The 21235-nt window shown below is 39.2% G+C and overlaps 1 protein-coding gene across 1 annotated transcript in view; it reads right to left on the bottom strand.

Moving 5' to 3' along the window:
* Positions 1-5300: 5300 nt before the first annotated feature.
* The window catches only part of ADIPOR2 (adiponectin receptor 2), a 101778-nt gene continuing 85843 nt past the window's right edge, over positions 5301-21235 (bottom strand). The window contains 4 exon segments of the mRNA XM_078156101.1: positions 5301-8578; positions 9891-10084; positions 14688-14875; positions 15303-15489. Coding sequence (XP_078012227.1) covers positions 8450-8578; positions 9891-10084; positions 14688-14875; positions 15303-15489 — 698 coding nt within the window. The 3' untranslated portion in view covers positions 5301-8449.

Below are 21235 nucleotides of genomic sequence, written 5' to 3'. Positions count from 1 at the left end.
ATGATAGTGAGCTGTTACTGTCTACTGGGGGAAGGAAAGCTAAATTGAGCAAGATTTTAAAGTAAAGGACAGTCTTTTTCTGGAATGATTTAAAGACAGGACTGCCTAGAAGCCACTGGTACACACATATACAAGCATTTTTTTAGGCTTCATGAAGTCAAAATCCATCCATACCTTCTATGATTTGCAGTCACCAAATTAATATCCTAATAGGTGGGAAGCAAGCATCTTTTCCTATGACTGACTAGAAGAACTAGAGAAGGAGAAGCCTTTGGAGTTTTTGAGCTATTCTTTCAGACAGACTATGGCTTTCTAAACTGGATTGAGTCCAGAGTAGAAGCATAAAGACTCAGAAGCAAACACAGCTATGTCTATACTTGCAAAAAGAATTTATGGAGACTATACATGACTACAATAGTGTAAAAGGAAAAGAACAAATACCACAAAATCATCAAAAACGCATGTTGTAAAATTACAAATATTAAAGCTGGCACCAAAGAAAAAGCATTTTTCTCTACAATCCAACTCCTGCCTCATACTAACGGATTTCCACATATTCCTCAAATACTACTTCTCAGTTCATCCATCTATTCTGTTCCCATGAGCTACTCTTCCACTCTGCCTTAGCTAACACAGAAATGGTCATACCCTTGATCTTGCCATCACCCAGAATGTTTTACTTTCATGTTTGATTTTGTAAAATTGTCATATCTGATCACATTTTACTATTCCAAACTTCCCTCTGCCTTATCCCTGTTCTTCATGTTCTCCATGATCTCTAATCCTTTCACCTTTCCATTACCCCTATACTAGATATGCTCTTCTCTCTTATCTATCTCAACCAACACCTCGGTTTATCTATTCAGCTCCACAGTATCTTACACACTTGAGTTCCTTGTCTTTCCTATCATCATGCCTTATCAAACCCCAGACTTGGATTATTCCCATTATCTGCTGACTTCACTCCTATTAATGTTTGAAAGGAGTTAGAGACAGTCCCAAAATTATTCTGACTGGGTCCCCTATAAATTTGTGACATAATCTCAACTTGGCCTTTAAGCAATCCTTTTGTACCTCCCTAATAGATTTACTTTCCCCAATCATCACAGATACTATTTCAAACCTTTTCATTCCTCTCACACCTCTCTAGGACCTTCTTCCTTAATCCTCTCAGCTGAGGACCTTGACTTATATTAACTGGGGATGGGAGAGGGAAAAACACCTGAGGTAATTTGCTGGCGTTCCCTTTTCTCCCCTCAAATCTCTCAGAAATCTTTCCTCATTGATCCTACCCCCTCCTAACTTTTCCAGCAGATTGCCCCCCACTATCTCCTTCCCCTGCAGCCTACAAATGCACAAGTCTCCCTTCATCCTTAAAAAAAAAAAACAGTTCTACAAGATTTAGTAGCTTCTACATTAAGGTACCAGAGGGCTTGGAATATGATATTCAGGAGGTCAAAGGAGATAGATTACAACCAAGAATTCACCTACCCGGCAAAACTGAGTGTAATCCTTCAGGGGAAAAAATTGACATTTAGTGAAAGAGGAATTTCAAGCATTCTTGACGAAAAGACCAGAGCTGAACAGAAAATCTGACTTTCAAATACAAGACTCAAGAGAAGCATGAAAAGGTAAACAGGAAAGAGAAATCATGAGGGGCTTATTAAAGTTGAACTGTTTACTCTCTATATGGAAAGATAACATTTTTAACTCATGAGACCCTTCTCAGTATTAGGGTAGTTAGAGGGGAAAAACCATTACATCAGGGTGAGCTGAAGATGGAGTGATATCTAAAAAATAAAATCAAGGTGAGAGAGGATTATACTAGGAGAAGGAGAAAGGGAGAGGTAGAATGGGGTAAATTATCTCACATAAAACAGACAAGAAAGAGCTCTTACACTGGGGGGAAGTGGGGGAACGTGAGAGGGAATGAGTGAATCTTACTCTCTCCTTGGATTTTGCTTAAGGACAGAATAACATACACAATCAATTGGTATGGAAATCTATCTTACTCTACAAGAAAATAAGGGGGAAGGGGATAAGAGAAGGGGGGGATGATAGAGGGGAGGGCAGATTGGAGGAGAGGGAAACCAGAAGCAAACACTTTTAAGGAGGGACAGGGTCAAAGGAGAGAATAGAATAAATGGGGGGGTGGGATAGGATGAAGGGAAATATATTTAAGTTTTTCACATGACTATTATGGAAGTGTTTTGCATGACTACACATGTATAACCCATGTAGAATTGCTTGCCTTCTCAATAAGGGTGAGTAGAGAGGGAGGGAGAGAACTTGGAACCCAAAGTTTTAAAAACTAATGTCAAAAATTATTTTTACATGCAACTGGGAAATAAGATATACAGGCAATGGGGTATACAAATCTATCTTGCCCTACAGGAAAATAGAAGGGGAAGGGGATAAGAGAAGGGGGTGGAGATAGAAGAGAAGGCAGTTTAGGAGAAGGGGTGGGGTGAGGAGAGAGTTGGGGAGAAAATTTGGAACTCAAAATCTTGTGGAAGTGAATGTTGAAAACTAAAAATAAAGAGGGGAAAAAAAAACAACTCAGTTCTACTATTCCCTGCTATCATCCTATAGGTCTTCCCCTCTTGGCTAAACCACCTGAGAAAGCTGTCTGCACTAGGTTCTTCTACTTTTCCTTTCATTCTTGTTAACCCTTTACAATCTGGCTTCTGATATTATTCAACTTCTTGGTAACTCAAGTTACCAATGATCTCTAAGTGCCAAATCTAATGGCCTGTCTTAAAACTTTATTTTTCTTGATTTCTCTATAACCTTTGACACTATCAATCATATTCTTCTTGATACTCTCTCCTCTCTAAGTTTTTGTAGCACTTCTCTTCCTAGTTCTTCTCCTGCCTGACCACTCTTTATTTAGTCTCCATTGCTGGTTCTTTATTCATGTCGGCTCACTAAGCCCAGGTGTGCCCCAAGGCTCCGTCCTGGGTCCTCTTCTCCATTTTATCTCTGTGGCAAGCCTATCAGCTCTATTCAATTGTCATCTCTATGCAGCCAAGCCCAGATTTCTATTCCCAGCCCTGGGAATAGATATTTCTGAGCCAGAGTCCTGCATCACAGCCTTTTGAACATTTGACCCTGTAGACATTTCAAACTCACACCCAAAAGAACTTATATCTTACTCTCCCCCTACCTCTTCCAAACTACCTTATTGCTGTCAAAGGCACCATCATCTTCCCAGCCTGCAACCTCGATGCCACCCTTGACTCACTTGCAGTCACCACACATATGTAATCTGTGGCCAAGTACTGTCACTTTTACCTTCACATCTCATATACGTCTTCTCTCTACTCACAACAGAAATGGCCTTCTGACTGATCTTATTGAGTCCCCACTCCATCTTCTACTCAACTTCCAAAGCACTGGTCTGACCATGTGACCTTGCTTTTATTCAAACTCCAGGAACTCCTTATTACTTCCAGGATCAAATTAAAAAAAAAAAAAAGCAAACTTTTGGCTTCTTACCTTACTGTTCTTCATATATTATACTCTCAAATCCACACATCTCACTGGCTGATGCCCATGACCGGAATGTACTCCCTCCTCTCAGACTCCTGGCTTCCTTCAAAACTCTGCTCAAATGCCATTTTATACAGAATGTTTTTCCTCTGATCACCTACTTATGGTTTCTGTGTACAAATTTTTTGCATCTCATTAGAACATGAGCTCCTTGAGAACAGGGACCATGTTTTTGCCTTTATTTGTATCCTCAGAACTTTAAATACAGTGCCTGGCACATAATAAAGGCTTGCTGACTACACCACCATTCCTCTGCTCGAAGATCCAAGGGTGTGGAACACCACAAATGTCAGATTTTTTTTTAAATATAATATTGATTTGGCTTTGATGCATGTTCTCTTCTTCATATTCTTGTAAGGGATGGCTCTCTGACAGGGGAGAGGAAAAGATACAAGGGAGACTAGGTAATATAAAAACAAAAGATCTCAATAAAACATTTCTAAACAATCTATGAGAATTACACTGAGATAATAGGTCTTTCTGTCCCCTTCCCCCCGGCCCCCATCTTAAAAAACTTTCACCTAAGTATAGGAGAATTTTTGCCATGTCAGGAAAGGGGAACTACATAAGCAAAAGAGGTATTTAAAGAATAAATATTTAACTTTTCACCAGACAAACCTGAACAGAAGACTTAGAGATAAAATAATTACCCAGTCTATCTTAGTGGACAGTAAATCACAGAATTCTTAAGTTACCTTCTCCTCTCCAACCCCAGAGTTGGTTCCCATTCCAAGTTTTACATAGCTAAGGGTACCATATCCTCTAGGATAGGATTTAAGCCATTCTATACAGCCTCATTGTAGGTGACTCTTGTTCATGTACTCCATATAGTCTGCAACCTACCTATCCATTCTTATTTCATACATTATCACCCTTCATACATCACCAAACTAGGCAATTTGTTCCCCAATTTGACCTCTCTTCTCCCACTTCCAATCATCTACACAAGTGTTACCGCATCATCTCAATTTTGCAGTATCCTTCATCTTCCTTCGAGGTCCTGCTCAGATTTCACTTTTTCCATGAAGCCTTACCTCATCCTTCCAGTTATTTGTGTTGTGAACTTCCTCAAATTTTCCTTGAGTACTTGGTTTTGTCCTTTGTCTTCATCTGTGTGTGTTAAGTTGTCCCAGTAGAATGTAAGCTCCTTGAAAGTAGGGTTTGTTTCTTTTTGGTCTTTGAATTCCCAGAGTCTAATATGGTGGCTTGAAAATAGCAGGCACTTAAAAAATGTCTGTTGAATGTTTAGAGACCACTAGTTGTGCAGTGCATAGAGTGCTGGGCCTGGAATCAAGAAGACCTAGGTTCAAATCCAGCCTCAGACATATAGGTGTGTGATCCTGAGCAAGTCACTTAAATTTGTTTGCATCAGTTTCCTCAACTGTAAAATGGGGATAATAAAAGCACTAACCTTGTACGGTCAAATGAGATATTTGTAAAAGTATTTAGCACAGTGACTAGCACACAGTAAATGCTATATAAACACTTATTTCCTTCCCTTCTGTTGCCGAATGGGAGGTTCTACTCTCCCTAATGGAGGCCTTGCTTTGCTTCTTTTAATATTTCCAGTTAACACAAAGATAAGTATGAGTAAGAATGAGTAATACATATGCATTCATGTTCCAATGCTTTCAAAATAAAGACAGCATTCAAGAGAGAGGAAGATCTATGAAAAATTGAATTCTGTAATGTATCAGAATAAGGAACTCGCAAAAAGACAAGTGAGGAGAAAGGTGCAGAATACATGATTGAGTCAATTTTCATTTTATTCTTTTATTAGCAGAAATTAAGAATACAGCAAGTTGAGAGATCCCATGGTGAATGGAAATATCACAGATGCCGTTCTGGAACCCCAACCCTCCATGATCCCCAAGAATGTGCTTTGTGGCTTCAGTAATTTGGGGGGGGGGGGAAGGAGACATACTGAACAAGGCCACTATTTGATGGGGAAAAGAAAGACACTATAGAGGTCCTAACCTATGACCAAAAGAAAATTAAATTAAAATTCATACAGAGCAAGGAAGCCTCTGATTGCTGAGAGTAAGGCATTCAGGTGCCAACCTGGTGAGAGTTCTCAGCCAGCACAGTAGAACAAAATGCACAGGGAGGCTCTTGGTAATATACAAACACACACACACACGAAAGACTGCGCACACATACACACACACACACACACACACACACACACACACACACACACACACACACACACACACACACAAACACCCTAAAAAGGAAGAGCTTCCACTGGATTGAGGATAGGTAGAGTTCTAATTTTTTTTCCCCAGGGGTTTGTGCTCTATCAGACCAGACTCACCTCCCTCCTTTAAGGTGCACAGGGTGACTGGCACCAGTGACTATGTGATACAGGGGCCTGTGTAACCCAAAGAGCATTACATAAGAATTAATTGGGCTTCTGTTATGTATTGTTGCTTCTGTGAAACTGAATGAGCTTCCTCCCAGGTGGCTCTTGTCCTGATGGACCCCATTTCCTCAAAGGGATTAATACTACTCTTCATCCCCTCAGGATGTATGCCATTCACCTGAGCTTTCTGTGCTCAGACCTGATGATGCCCAGGGCAATGACCTCACTCAGAACCAAATACTTTTAATCTTCTCCCAGGTCCTACCATGGATTCACTCTCCTTGGCCTCAAGTGTCTGCTCACTTTATATAAGGCATCTTCAGAGATCCAGGAGTCAGAAGGGGAGAGGAGAGCAAAATTATATACAAAAAAACGCTTTTTACCAAATGAGTCTTTCCTGTTTCACTGAACATTAATACAGTAAGCTGGCTGCTATGCTTGGTGCCTCATCATTTGGTTCCAAGGTTACAAGTAATTAAAGTTTCTACCTGTTAAACAAGCCACTTCAGAACATACTTGAAACTGATGCCCCAGTTTCTCAGAACTTCTCCCACTCTCCTTGACACTACCCATGCCAGAACAGGAGTCATAAATATTTTTTTTTTCTATTTCAAATTGCTTTTTTAGGACATTATCCCAAGGATCCTATACAATCTGCCTAGCAAGCTTCCTCTTATAATCCTCTAAAAATAGAGGTTTAACAAGTATTGCAGACAAGGGACCAGGTTGTCTCCCAGAAGAGGGAAGGTGGGTATTAAACTTGGATTTAAGATGGTATGGCTGATTTTCCTCTTCAAGAAAAGGGCTTAGGAAGGGAGTATGCCAAAGGTTAAAAAACCATCTTTATAAATTGAAGGGTATTCACAATTTATGCAAATAAGGTTTAAGAAGCACCAGGACAAAGTTAATCCTGGTTTTGATGGCTGCCTTTATTCTATCAACCAAGACACCACGGAGAAGTACTCACTCTCTGTGGGAAGAAAGTAGAATTAGAGCAGTGATTTCAACATAGAAGGGTTTTTTAAGTGTCACAGAACTTCTAGAGAAAGGATATAGGGAAATTGATGCAGCTCACCATCCAAAGATAAGCAACAGCACAAAAATCAGACAGTCTGTACTCACATTGCCCCAGGGCTAAATCCAAAGCTTTTCTTTCCCATTATCTCCTACAGCCCCTGCATATACTGCTTGAGTGCAGACTTAAACACCTTTTCTCAAAGAGGTGAGTCTAGTTCTTAGGACTGTCACTAACAGCATCTGCTAAGACAAGAAAGCAAGATCCCACAAAAGCATCCAAACTTTGTGCAGATGGGTACTTGTGGACCTTTCCACATTCTCTTGTCCATTTACAGGTTGCTCCCACTAAAAAGACACATACAATAATCCTCTAGTTCACTGCCCCAAGAATCCCAGGCATAAGAGTAGTCACTAGACTACAGGCTGGGCCTGCCATAGCCTCTGTCCCAATATAGCCCAAGGTATTCAAGCCTTTGGAGAGGCACCTTGATACCACCAATGCATTACTTGTAATAGGGGTCTCATCTACAGCCTCCTTTGTGCAAAATTGAAACAGTGTGTGGTACTTGCATGTTTCATTCTTTACAAAAATTCCCCTACCCCACCCCCTGTTTTAAACATTTATATAAATTCTTTTTTAAACAGAAAGTTAGAAATCTTATTTACATTAATTTCTCTGTTTTCCCAAAAGAGCATCTAAAATCACACCCCCGCCCCTTAGCAAGATATAAATGTTTACCCCAAATTGTGGTTGATTTATTTAAAAAAGAGAGGGGAGGGGACAGAAGGGAAGGGAGAAGAGAAGAGAAGAGAAGAGAAGAGAAGAGAAGAGAAGAGAAGAGAAGAGAAGAGAAGAGAAGAGAAGAGAAGAGAAGAGAAGAGAAGAGAAGAGAAGAGAAGAGAAGAGAAGAGAAGAGGAGGCAGTAGAGGAGAGAGGAAAAGAACAGAACAGAACAGAACAGAATAGAACAGAAGAGGAGGCAGTAGAGGAGAGAGGAAAAGAAGAGAAGAGAAGAGAAGAGAAGAGAAGAGAAGAGAAGAGAAGAGAAGAGAAGAGAAGAGAAGAGAAGAGAAGAGAAGAGAAGAGAAGAGAAGAGAAGAGAAGAGAAGAGAAGAGAAGAGAAGAGAAGAGAAGAGAGGCAGTAGAGAAGGGAAAGAGAAGAACAGCCAACTAAGATGCCCCCGTCTTCTACAAATAAATATGGCATTGAACAGAAGCCAGTTTGCCAAGGGTCCTCCATGGCTCTCAATCTGTAGATTCCTAAGAATAAGTTAAGTTTGAGTGTATATCTCCTTTTCTCCAAATTGATGCACTCCATCCTTTGAGGTATGATTTATTTTTGTTTTTCTCTTCTCTATTGTGTACCACGTCCAGCCCCTGGGAAGCCTCGATGCCCAGATGAGTTTCAAAGTTGTGGGGCTCTTTCTGGTGTTTTGCATCAATAGCCAGTCAATACGGACCACAGCTGATGCTGGCCCTGGTTCTGGGTTATGGTCCGGGAACACTAGCAGGTTTTACAGTGCGTCCTCCTCGCTGCAGCCCCCACCAATCATGAAACGGAACTCCTGGAGGTTTGAGACACCATGGAAGTGCACAAAAGCCCCAGCAACCACAAAGATGTGAAAGAGCTGATGGGAGTGAAACTGAAGATAAAAAGAGGAAAAAATAAAACAAAACCCCACACATGATAAAGAGTTTAGCCAAAGGTACTTAAAATACTGACTTCTGGTTCTACAATAAGCTCAAGCACAGAGGATGTAATCAGAGCTCCTGCTGCCCCTTCTGCACACATCCTGACACAGCCACGGCATAAGTCTACAAGTTGTAAGCAAAAGAATCACTAATACACTTCACACTAAAGTCAGGGTGAACTAATGGCCACATATCATCTGGCAGAGGCTCCTTCTAGCACAAGTCAAGGAAACAATGACTCAAGAAGTATACAGCATACACTGCATAATGGACAGTACCAGGCTTAGAGTTAGCGATCTGGGTTCAAGTCTTCCATCTGACATTTACTAGTGTGACTCTGGGTAAGTCAACTTCTATGTGTCTCAGGCTAATCCGCAATATTTATCTATTACTGCAAAGACAGGCTGTATAGTCTTTGTTGGTGAAGGGATTTCTTCACACTGAAGAAATCACACGTCATTTCTGTATTCCATAACAATGGCTCGATGGTACTGAGATTTCTTTGCAAGTAAAAAAAGGCATACACTTGGGGCCATCATAGGATTCAGAAGTTCTTTATGGCTAGTGATTCCTATATGGGCAAACCACTGCTGAGGTTACACACTGACCACCTACCTTAAGGGACGCTACAGAAGAAGTGCCTGCATATTGTGGGAGATTGGAAAACATAACTTAAAAGATTCCTTTCAAGTTTAAGGTTCAATGATATACATGCTATGAGAATGCCTTTACACCAATGACAAAAACTACAAAATCAAGAATTAGGAAGAAATCTCAGTTAACTACCTGAGACTCAAAATGTAGCATTACCTTCATTTTACAGATTGCTAAACTGAGCTTCAAGGAGATTTAGGATCATAAAGTAAGCAAAAAATGGTATTCAAGTGGCCAGGTCTCATATTCATTACTGATACTTCAATTCTCAAGAACTTAAGAATGAGAGCCCTTCTTCAGTTATAACATTCTTTATGTCCTTCACAACTTTAACCCTCTGTACCTTTATTGTATTCTAATGCAGACTTCCCCTCCCCATTTTATAGCTAAGGAAATGGAGGCCCATACTGGTAAGTGTCTTGGCCAAGGGGACAGCTAGCTAGAGGGGGAATGGGTGCTTGAATACAGGGCTCTAGATTCCCAGTATAGTATCCTTTTCAATTATGCTGCCTCCTTAACAGTCTAAAATACAAAATGGTTAGGTAAGCATATTATACTCTGCTATTCCTTATCTACTACCATCAAAATAAACAGGTCCCACAGACTCACCCAGATGTCACACTTTCCAGGGAAGAAACGTTCTGGGATCCGAGCAGCATAGAGTGCAGCTCCAGTGATGTACAGACAGGCCATGAGCAGCAGCCAGCCTATCTGTCCAATGGTGGCAGCCTTCAGGAACCCCTCCGAAAAGATATAGTGCAGTGTAGGAATGATTCCACTTAGGCCCAAGCCCAGAAACACTCCTAGGAGTCAAATGGGAGGAAAAATCAACACAAACATGGAGAAGGTGAGGAACACATTGGGTTGGCACCAAAATATCAACTTTGTAAATGGGAGGATCCAAAGTACACAGAGCACAATACTAGTATCCCTTTAGAAAGGGACAAAAAGGTTTGTGAAACTCTACTTTAAGGCAGTGCAACTGTGTTATAGCGGAAAATAAAAGCACATTGTGCTCCCTCCTTCTGAGCGATGCATCATCTGATTAGCTGTCAGTCTTCAAAGGTGCAGTTATATTGCTAGAGAAGTTCAAGTAAGCTGCCTCCTAAAAGACAGGGATTACAACAGACTGCACTAGAAGAATGAATACTTTGACATCCATAAATCCTGCACTTTGGGGAGCTAGAAGTCCTAGGGTACCCGAAGAGATATGGAGTAGATTCATCCAAGATGCGAAGTTGTAGGATACCAGAAACACTGGATGAATAGGGTGCTGTGTGGGGTGTGTCTGAGCCTCACCCCTGCTATCTTGGATGTGCCTCTAAACAAGTTTAGCTCAGCCCAGGGCATCTGATAACCAGGTATTTGCCTACCCAGAAATACTGTAAGAATATGCCCTGTTGCCGTCCTAGAGCTGCCATTTGCAGAGGTAAAAATTCTCTCCCTCACCATCTTCTCCTGAACTCTCAGTACTACATAATCTGTATCTTCCTCTGCCCTCCTATTACAGATTTAATCTTTAATCACTTTCCTTTATCTTAGATCTCTTCATCTCAAACACTTTTCATTGTTTGGTGTTCAGGTAAACTCAGGTCTCTGGAAGATGATAATCCCAGTTTGGAGTTTGCCCCAGAGATCATTATGGCCTTCTTCTCTTTTTATTTCTCTGTCTCCTTCCTGCTGCCTACAAACATGCCCGGATCTCTGGCAGCCTGAAACGGCCTTCACTTGGCTGTCCTATCTCCTCAAGCTATCACCCTTATTATATATGCATGCCCTCCCTTTCAACATCAAGCACCTAGAAAGTTATCTAATCTCACTGCAACAACTCACTCATTTCTCATTTCCTTAAAATCAGGTTTCTGATCCCATAGTGCTACTGAACCTGCTATCTGCAAGGTGAGCAATAATCTCAATCCCAATCTGATTGCCTTTTCTCAGCCCTCATCCTACCTGACCTCTCCAAAGATTCTGACACTGATAATTTAAACTATAAAGTTTATAAAAAAAAAACACTTCCACACTCTATCCCCAGAAACTTTTTCCTCCCTCTGGGCCTCTGTGACATTATTCTCTCTTGGTTTTCCTCCTGTCTGACTGACAGATGCCTACCTATCTCTCTCCTGAGAGCCAGACTGGCATCTCCAGCTGTCTGCTGGTGAACTCCACCCTGATGGCCCACATGCATCTCAAACTCTATGCCCCAAAACAAACCTCTATCACCCTAAATCCTTTTCCTTCTAAGTTCCCTATTTCTGTTGAGGGCACCACCATTTTCCCTGTCATCCTGGTTTATAACCTGGCGTCTTCAATTATTTCCTTTCCCTCCAAATTCAATCAGGGGCCAAACCTCATTAATTCTACCTCTGCTGCAACAATTACAACTGTTTGTTTCTCTCCACTCACAATATAATTCACTTATGTTCCGGTCCTCATCACCTCTTGCCTGGATTACTGTAGCCTCCTAATTGGTTTCCTTACCCCCAAGCTCTCCTCTTACCAAGTCATTCCCTACCGAGCAGTTAAATTGATTTATAATCAATCAATAATGATTTATTATGCATCTATTATGTTTCAGGCACTGTACTAGGTACCAGAGATACAAAGATAAGAATGGAAACAGTCCTTGCTCTCAAGGAGCTTACATTCTATCACAGGAAAACAACATGCACACACAACCTCTTGAATTATGATATTTATGTCCTTCGTATTTTAACCTTTTGTAAATTCAAACTATATACAAAGTAAATAGAAAGTAATTTTGTGGAAGACACTCCAGTAACTTGGCAGATTAAAAAAAAGGCTTCAAATAGGAGGCATCTGAGCTGAACCTTAGAAGAAACTAGGAATTCTAAGAGGAAGACTAAGGAGGGAGTACGTTTCACACATGAAGGGAAGCTAGGTGACACAGTGGATAGAATGCTGGCATGGAGTCAGGGAGACCTGAGTTCAGCCTCATATACCTACTAGCTGTGTGACCCTGGGCAAGTCACTTAACCGCTGTCTGCCTCAGTTTCCTCAACTGTAAATTGGAGATAATAGCACTACCTCACAGGGTTGTTACGAGGAGTAAATGAGATAATAACTATAAATTGTTTAGCCCAGTAACTGGCTAAATAGCTATGAAGGAGCAACCTGCCTTCCAGAAAATGAAATGTCATGTGTGGGGAACAGTAAGAAAGCCAATGTGGCTGGACTACAGAGTATGTGAAAGAGGACAGGTCTGACTACAACCCTCCCCTGCTCAGAAACTTCAGTGGTTCCCTATTTGCCCTTAGTGCCTCTAGAGTAAAATTCTTCAACCTGGCTCTTGTGGTCCTTAACAATCTGTCTCCAAACTGCTTTTCTGGCCTCATTTCATATTCCTCCCTGTTACATACTATACGTTCTAGACAAACTGTCATACAGTTCCCCAATTTGACATGTATGATCCTACATCTCTATACTGTTCCAGACTCCTATCCCACTTCCCTTGCAATTCATCATCTCCACCTCTCGGTAACCTTAAGGCTCAGCTTGAGTGTCACTTCCTCCATGACCTCTTCCATGATGTCCCAGATGTTTTCTCCTTTCTCAAATGATCATAAATTTTATCTACTGCGTTACATCCCTGCTAGAAGAACATGAGCTCCTTATTGGCAGATGCTGGGTTTTTTCCTGTGTCTCTAGTACCTTGCACATAGAAGGTGCCTGATGTGTTTGCTGAATTGGATTATCCACTTGGGGCAACATCCTACCTTGAAAATGGAACTAGTACTCATGAGGTAACTTGGGGATTTAGGAAAATAACATTAAAATTTAAATGTTTTCTAATGTAAGTCAAACTCCCTGCCTATAGAAGGAACTTGGAATCCTGATATGGCAAGAACTTGTACTTACAATAAATTGAAAGAGGGAAAAAAAGAAGACTTAAGTTTCTTAGCACCCAAGAAGCATGGGACCCCAGACCAAAAGTAGTACTTGGGAATTAAAATTTGTCAGTGTCACTAAGACATAGCCTTTCAACACTCAGGAATATTCATGGAATGAGAGAGGCTTTGAAAACTTGTGCTTTGATTACAGGAATACTAAGTTCTACATAACACATGAATCCCGACTTTTTAGTGTCTATCCTTTTGTTTTGAGGTATACCGCTGCTACAGCTCCCTAGAAAAAGCAAACTACTCTACAGGCACTACACACTGAACTTCTAATTCTGTAGGAATTAGAAGCATGAAATATTATAGGATTAGAAGAAATCATAAAGATCTTTTAGTTCAACACATGTTGAACTAAAATGTATAACCCTCAATGCTATAACCAAGGAATGCTGGGCTTAGAGAAAAGGTAAATATTTGACCAAGATCACACATCTACATCCTGGACTTCAAAGACATTATTGAGGCTCAAAAAGATACGTACCTTTTTATGTGAAAGGGGCATCTAAACAAGAAGGGAGAAATGGCATTATTTATGCCACAACCTCAGTGATCCTAACACAAAATATTAACCAGCCTCTATATTACCTGCAAGCAAAACAACCAATGCCTTGCCTTTTCTTTTGTTTCCAGATGTTAAAAAAAAGAAAAAAAGACAGTCCTGATATCCTTGATCCTTTTTCTCTAAGTCAGAGGCTCAACAGCAAGGTCTTACGCTATATACAAATAGTCAGCTGCCCTTGGCAATAATGCTGTCCTCTAATGTGTCCATGTTCAAACGAACACTCTCTCTTTCACTCTCTCTCTCTCTCTCTCTCTCTCTCTCTCTCTCTCTCTCTCTCTCCCTTTCTGTTTCTCTCTCACCCTACCTCTAGCTTTGGAGATGAGCATTAAGCACCGTCCATTACTTGCTTGAAACACCTCTGACAAGTAAATGGTGAGACAGCCAATTTCTTTCCACAACCAGTCTACTTGCATATACCTGATGAATTGAGTGTTTTCCTCCCAACTTTTCATATTAGGAAAAAAAATCACAGCTGGAATGTACTTTCCCCAACCTCAATCCTTCCTTTTAATACTTTCTGCTTCACTTCTAGAACAGCACCTATAAGAAAAGAATCCAAAGGTCTTCCCATATTTTCTTCAGATTGAAGAGACATGACCCAGAATTCATCATTTTTATTTCTGTGGCAGAAACAATGAAAAGGAGCCACATGTGATGACCAGACAAGCAGAATGGTTATGCAGAATCACCACAGAGAGTGCTAGCTAAACTTTCACAGCAATTAATTCACCCAAAAGCTCACCTGAAGAGAACTAAAGGCCTCCTTCATTTTACAAAGTCTAAAGAGCTTGCCATTCAGAACATAACATAGCCACAACCATAAATCAGTCTCCTAAATACAACACCAGAAGAGCACAGGTACATTTACATACTATCCCTTCTCCTCAATTAAAAGTTCTCCAACTGCTGAAATAATACTCTTACCTGCTCTTACCCCCCGATACTGAGGGGTAGCAAACATATCCCACTGGGAGACAATGATGGCTGCAATCCCCAGCACACAGATGACAATCAAGTAGATGAAGCAAGGCTGTGGATTACAGTAGAAGGAGTAATAAAGCCAAGGAACAAAACTTCCCATGATCAGGAGGGCAATGCCAGAGTAATCCAGTCTAGAATAGGACAAATATTCAGTTTAATAACCCCCCCAAAAAAATTAATCCTAGAACCCTAATTAGCCCCATTTGCTCTGAATTATCAGCAATTATCAGCAACTAAGAGGAAACTTTTGGCTTCCTTAAAATAAGCAGTACTGAGACTGCTAAACATATTCCCCTAGGCCAAATCAGACTGGTATTCCTATATAATTAAGCAAGCCTTATAGCAGAGATTCTTAATCTTTTTTGTGTCATTGATCCCTTTAGCACTCTGGTAAAATTATGTACCCTTCCCAGAATGTTTTTAAATATACAAAATAAAATACATGGGATTACAAAGGGAAGCAATTATATTGAAATAAAGATATCAAAAACTTTTTAAAGAACAAGTTTGTGGACCCAACATTAAGAACCCTGCCTTAGGGCTTTTCTGGATACCTACTTGGAGAAGATCCGGGAGACTGATTCTGAGTGGCAGTAAACAGTGTGGAAAAGCCATGAGAAAGAAAGGCAGAGAATGGCTCCCAGGAAGAATAATCCAAAGACTACTTTCTCTTGTAATGGAGCCACAAAGGAGATGTTTGGACGAAACATGTAGAAGATCCCCAGGCACAGGAAGAAAACACAACCTAGGGAAGAGAAACAAAAGGGGAAGGTGGAAGAATGAAAGGTCAGACCTTTAAAAAGACAAAAAAAAAGGCAGTATAACAGAAACAGACCCATTAACTCACTTTTGGTAGAGTCATGAAATAATCCAACATTTTGGAAATTATTAGGCAGTTATAAGAATTTTTTAAAAAATTATTACACAGCAACAAAACTCCAATTACATACAATCAGTGCTCACTGATTGGTACTACTTTGTTAAGTAGTACCAAAACACTCTCTGGGAAGTATACTTTGTGGATTATGTATGTTCGCTTTGTTAAAACAAAATTTATTTCCACAAAAAGGAACAATTAGACATAAGACAGAATAAGATTTACAACAGTAAATGACTTTTAGAGATCATCCAATTCATTCATTTTGCAAATGAGGAAACTGAGATTCTTAAAGAGGGGAAATAATTTACCATGGTAAATTACATATAGAGAATAAGCAGCAGAACCAACATGCAAGCACAGGTCTTCTTCCTCCAAATGCAGGGTTCTTTCCATCCTACCATCCTAATATATCCTACTTAATTATGGTATCTATTTTATCCAGCTGACATGTTCTATATAATTAATTTCATGATGGAATTAAAAAATACTAAACATTTAGTAATGCAAGACAGTGGAGTATTTTCTTTATATACAATTGAACAATGTAACCCTCTTTAAAAAAAAACACTTCAGTGTTATCATTATGAAACTCTATTACACACTACCAATGCAGGTGTGCCTGCTATTTAGTTTTCCTGTCTCTTCACTCTTCTACACTGTTGCTCTCACTGCAGTCACTATGCCAATCTCTAACTGCCTCTACTCCCTAGCACTCAGATAACTAAATTTAAAAAACAAAAAAATTTAACATTTTTTTTTAATTGTGAGTTCTAAATTCTCTCCCTCCTTTCCCTCCCCTGCCTCATTGAGAAAGCAAACCAAACTTTTTTTTTTTGGCTAGGCAATGGGGTTAAGTGACTTGCCCAGGGTCACACAGCTAGTAAGTGTTTATGTGTCTGAGGCTGGATTTGAACTCATGTCCTCCTGAATCCAGGGCCGGTGCTCTATCCACTGCACCACCTAACTTCCCCCCAGGTAACTAAATTTTTAAAATAAAACTGAGAACTTAAGGATCCTCTCATATGACCATAAATTCAGAGCTGAAAAGGACCTCGGAAATTTATCTAGTGAAACCTCCTAATTTCACGTAAGGAAATAGAAGCCCAGAGACAAATGTGCCTAGGTCACACTGGTTTTAATTTAAAGAACTGAGATTCAAAACCAAGTCTTCTGACTCCCAAATCCTGAACTTTTTCCACTGCATCACAAGCCAGCGGAGTTTAAAATAAGTGAAGTAGCTGGCCTGTTCTATGGAATTCAAAAGGTTTAAGAGAGAGCGGCATTAAGAATGAATATATCTGTGAAAATTTTCCACGTTTCTCTTTTCAGATTCCTTTTCTGTTCGAATGATGTAGATATTACAGTAGGAAAGGTATTGCTAATTGAGGATTTCTTTCATCTCCCTATCAAAAGAGAAACAGCTTTAACTATATGTTTTTCCTGTTCTTTTCGGAATATACTACTTCCCAAAATGCCACAGGATCATAGATTTAGCATTGGAAGGGATCTTAGATGTTATCTAGCACAATTCTCCTAATTTTGTAGATAAGGAAAAAACTAGGATCCTGATTTGACTTGCCCAAGGTCACAATCAGTACTGAATTACAAAGCCCAGGTCCTCTGACTGCAAATCCAGCACTCACTCCTCTATGCTGCACTAGGACTGGTAACGTAAGAAACCAGCAGAGGTCTCTCTTTCCGATTTCCAAACAGTGCAGGATATCATTTTAACTTCCTGAGACTTAAGTTTGTAAACACCTGCTCTCCTCCCGACCTGAGGGGATAGGTAAGGAAAGAATTATCCACATATAGATACATGAAGACATCAAGCCTTGAGTCCTCAGAAGGCTGGCTTGCATTTAGTTCCACAGCCAGTAACTAGATTAGTTTAGACTAACCGAAATCTTCTGACTTCAAGTCCAAACAATGATAATATGTCAACAAAGAAGGAAACGTTTCAATGTCACATTAGCCTTATCACAGACTCTTTGTTACCACATCCGGATGTAATGGAAAGAAATTCAACAGACTGGGTTCAACGGACAGATCTGCCCCATATGACCTTGTGCAAGTCACTTCGCTGCTATTTTTCAGCTTCACAAGCTACAAAATGAAAATAACACTACTTGCATTATCTGCCTCACAGGATTGTTTTGGGAGAAAAAAAAGCTGAAAGCACTATATAAATCTGAGCAATTAACAAAGGTGAAAAGATGATTATGGCAGAAAATATTACCAAATACTTCTCAAATATGTAGGTAAGGAAATAAAATATGCATCCAGTAATGCTAAGGCAGAGGAAGGAGAGAGAGAATAGTTAGTAGGTCAAAATGGAACAGATTTGCTGAACAAACATGCTTGGACAGTGCAGGCTCTGAGTCCTGAAAGAATCTGGTTAAGACAGGCCTTTCCCTCCATTTATCTCTAAGAGTTCCCAGATATACTTTTCTAAATGCCACTGCCACATCAGCTCATTTATCCTCCCAAGCAAAAGAGGGTTTGGGGAACTGCTGACCATCCTCTTAGACATAACCTATCTTCATTCATCTCCTAAAAAGCTTTACAAGTCCTATTATTCTAAAAAATTACTTTTATTTGTTTATGCCTGAAATCACTTTGCCTTTCATTCCCCAATACGAAATAAAACCAATCAATAAGCATTTAGTAATCACCTACAGTTCTAGCGGTTGGGAATACAAAGACAAAAATGACAAACTCAACCCTACTAAAAGATATGTCAAGTAACCAATAAGTATAAATAAAAGACTCAAATCAGATCTTTTCCTGCTTTAAGACCAATGTTTACTTAGTAGGTGGAAGGTTTTTTATACCAGAATAGGTTAATGGCCCAGGGCAGAAAAAGATGGAGAAAAGGGACAAGTCACTTTAAGTTTGTTGCTGGGCTCTGTTTAACTCCAAATGAAACTGGATAAATAGAAATTGTGGGAATCTTAACAGGAATATTACCTTGAGAGTTATAATCTAATCCAATAGTACCCATGGAGCAGTAGGATGGGAAATGGGGGTTATTACAAGACCTATCTCATTAAACGACATAATAAATAAGCAAAGAAGCTTTCTGCAGAATGATGAAATATTTATACATAGAGTACTAATAGGCTTCATATATACAGATATTATAATTAATAAAATACAAATTTATAAACTCATTACTGAATTGAGTAGCTTTTTGGCCATGTATTTTATTTTTTTGAAAGATTTTCTTTTTTTAAAAAAATTTATTTTAGTTTTCAACACTCACTTCCATAAGCTTTTGAGTTTTAAATTTTCTCCCCCTTCCTCTATTCCTCCCCCCACCAAGACAGCATGCAATCTGATATAGGCTATACATATACATTCCTATTAAACATATTTTCACATTAGTGATATTGTGAATAAGAATTAGAACCAATAGGAGGAACCACCAGAAAGAGGAAACAAAACACAACAGAAGAAAAAATATAGCAAATACTATGATTCAATCTGCATTCAAACTCCATAGTTCTTTCTCTAGGTGTGGATAGCATTTTCCATCACGAGACTTTTGGAGATGTCTTAGATCCTTGTATTGCTGAGAAGGGTTAAGCCTATCAATATTAGTCATCACCCAGCGTGCTGTTACTGTATACAATGTTCTCCTGGTTCTGCTCATTTCACTCAGCATTAGTTCATGTTAAGTCTTCCCAGGTTTTTCTGAAGTCCACCTGCTCATCATTTCTTATAGCAAAATAGTATTCCATTACATTCATATACCATAACTTGTTCAGTCATTCCCCAATTGATGGGCATCCCCTCAATTTCCAATTCTTGACCACCATAAAAAGAGCTACTATAAATATTTTTGTACATGTGGGTGCTTTTCTCGTTTTTATGATCTCTTTGGGATGCAGCCCCAGAAGTGGTACTTGCACATTTTTATAGCCCCTTGGGCATAGTTCCAAATTGCTCTCCAAAATGGTTAGATCAGTTCACAACTCCACCAACAATGCATTAGTGCTCCCATTTTCCCACATCTCCAAAATTTATCATGGTCCCATTTTGTCATGTTAGCCAATCTTATACGTATGATGTGGTACCTCAAAGTTTTTGATTTGCATTTCTATAATCAATAGTGATTTAGAGCATTTTTTCCATGAGACTACAGATTTCTTCATCTGAAAGCCTCCTATTCATGTCCTTTGACCATTTATCAATTGGGGAATAACTTGTATTCTTATAAATTTGACTCAGTTCTCTCTATATTTTAGAAACGAGGTCTTTATCAGAGACCCTGGTTGTAAAAATTCTTTCACAGTTTTCTCCTTCCCTCCTAATCTTGGATGCACTGGCTTTGTGCAAAAACTTTTCAATTTAACGTAATCAAAATTATCCATTTTGCATTTCACAATGTTGTCTGTCTCTTGTTTGGTCATACATTCTCCCCTTCTCCATAGATCTGAAAGGTAAACTATTCTTTGCTCTCCTACTTTGCTTATAGTATCAATCTTTATATATAAATCCTGCATGCATTTTGACTTTATCTCAAAGATGTTGGGCTATGCCCCGTTTCTGCCATACTACTTTCCAGTTTTCCCAGCAGTTTTTGTTAAATAGTGAGTTCTTATCCCAGAAGCTGGAGTCTTTGGATTTAGCAAATAGTAGATTAGTATAATCATTGACTGTTGTGTCTTGTATACCCAACCTATTCCACTGATTTGCCACTCTATTTCTTAGCCAGCACCAAGTAGTTTTGATGACTGCTGCTTTATGATACAGTTTTAGATCCCTTTAGGCTGGGTGACCATCTCTTTTACTTCTTTTCATTAGTTCCCTTGATATTCTGGAGCTTTTGTTCTTCCAGATGAATTTTGTTATTCTTTTTTCTAGCTCTATAAAGTAAGTTTTAGGTTGTTTGATTGGTATAGCACTGAATAAGTAGGTAGAATTGTCATTTTTATTGTATTAACTCAGCTGATCCATGAGCAACTGATATTTTTCCAATTATTTAGATCTGACTTTATTTGTGTGAAAAGTGTTTTGTAATTGCGTTCATATAGTTCCTGGGTTTGTTTTGGCAGTAGACTCCCAAATATTTTATAATGTCTACAGTAACTTTAAATGGAATTTCTTTTCCTATCTCTTGCTGTTGGGCTTTGTTAGTAATATATAGAAATACTGATGATTTGTGTAGGTTTATTTATATCTTGCAACTTTGCTAAAGTTATTGATTATTTCAAGATAGGTTTTTAGTTGATTCTCTAGGATTTTCTAAGTGTACCATCACATCATCTACAAAAACTGAGAGCTTTATTTCTTCTTTGACTATTCTAATTCCTTCAATTTCTTTCTCTTCTCTGATTGCTACAGCTAACATTTCTAAGCACAATACTGAATATTAGTGGTGATAAATGGACATCCTTGTTTCACCCCTGATCTTACTGGAAATGCTTCCAGCTTATCCCCATTACATACAATGCTTGCTAATGGCTTTTGATAGATGCTATCTATCATTTTAAGAAAGAATCCCTTTATTCCTATGTTCTCTAGTGTTTTTAATAAGAATGGGTGTTGTATTTTGTTAAATGCTTTTTCTGCATCAATTGAGATAACCATATGATTTCTATTAGTTTTG

The sequence above is a fragment of the Phascolarctos cinereus genome, unplaced genomic scaffold, assembly GCF_003287225.1.
Source record: "Phascolarctos cinereus isolate Bilbo 61053 unplaced genomic scaffold, phaCin_HiC Scaffold_1;HRSCAF=81, whole genome shotgun sequence".
NCBI classification, from domain to species: domain Eukaryota; kingdom Metazoa; phylum Chordata; class Mammalia; order Diprotodontia; family Phascolarctidae; genus Phascolarctos; species Phascolarctos cinereus.
The sequence above is the reverse complement of the archived record's forward strand: the minus strand, read 5'-3'. Positions and strand labels throughout refer to the sequence as shown.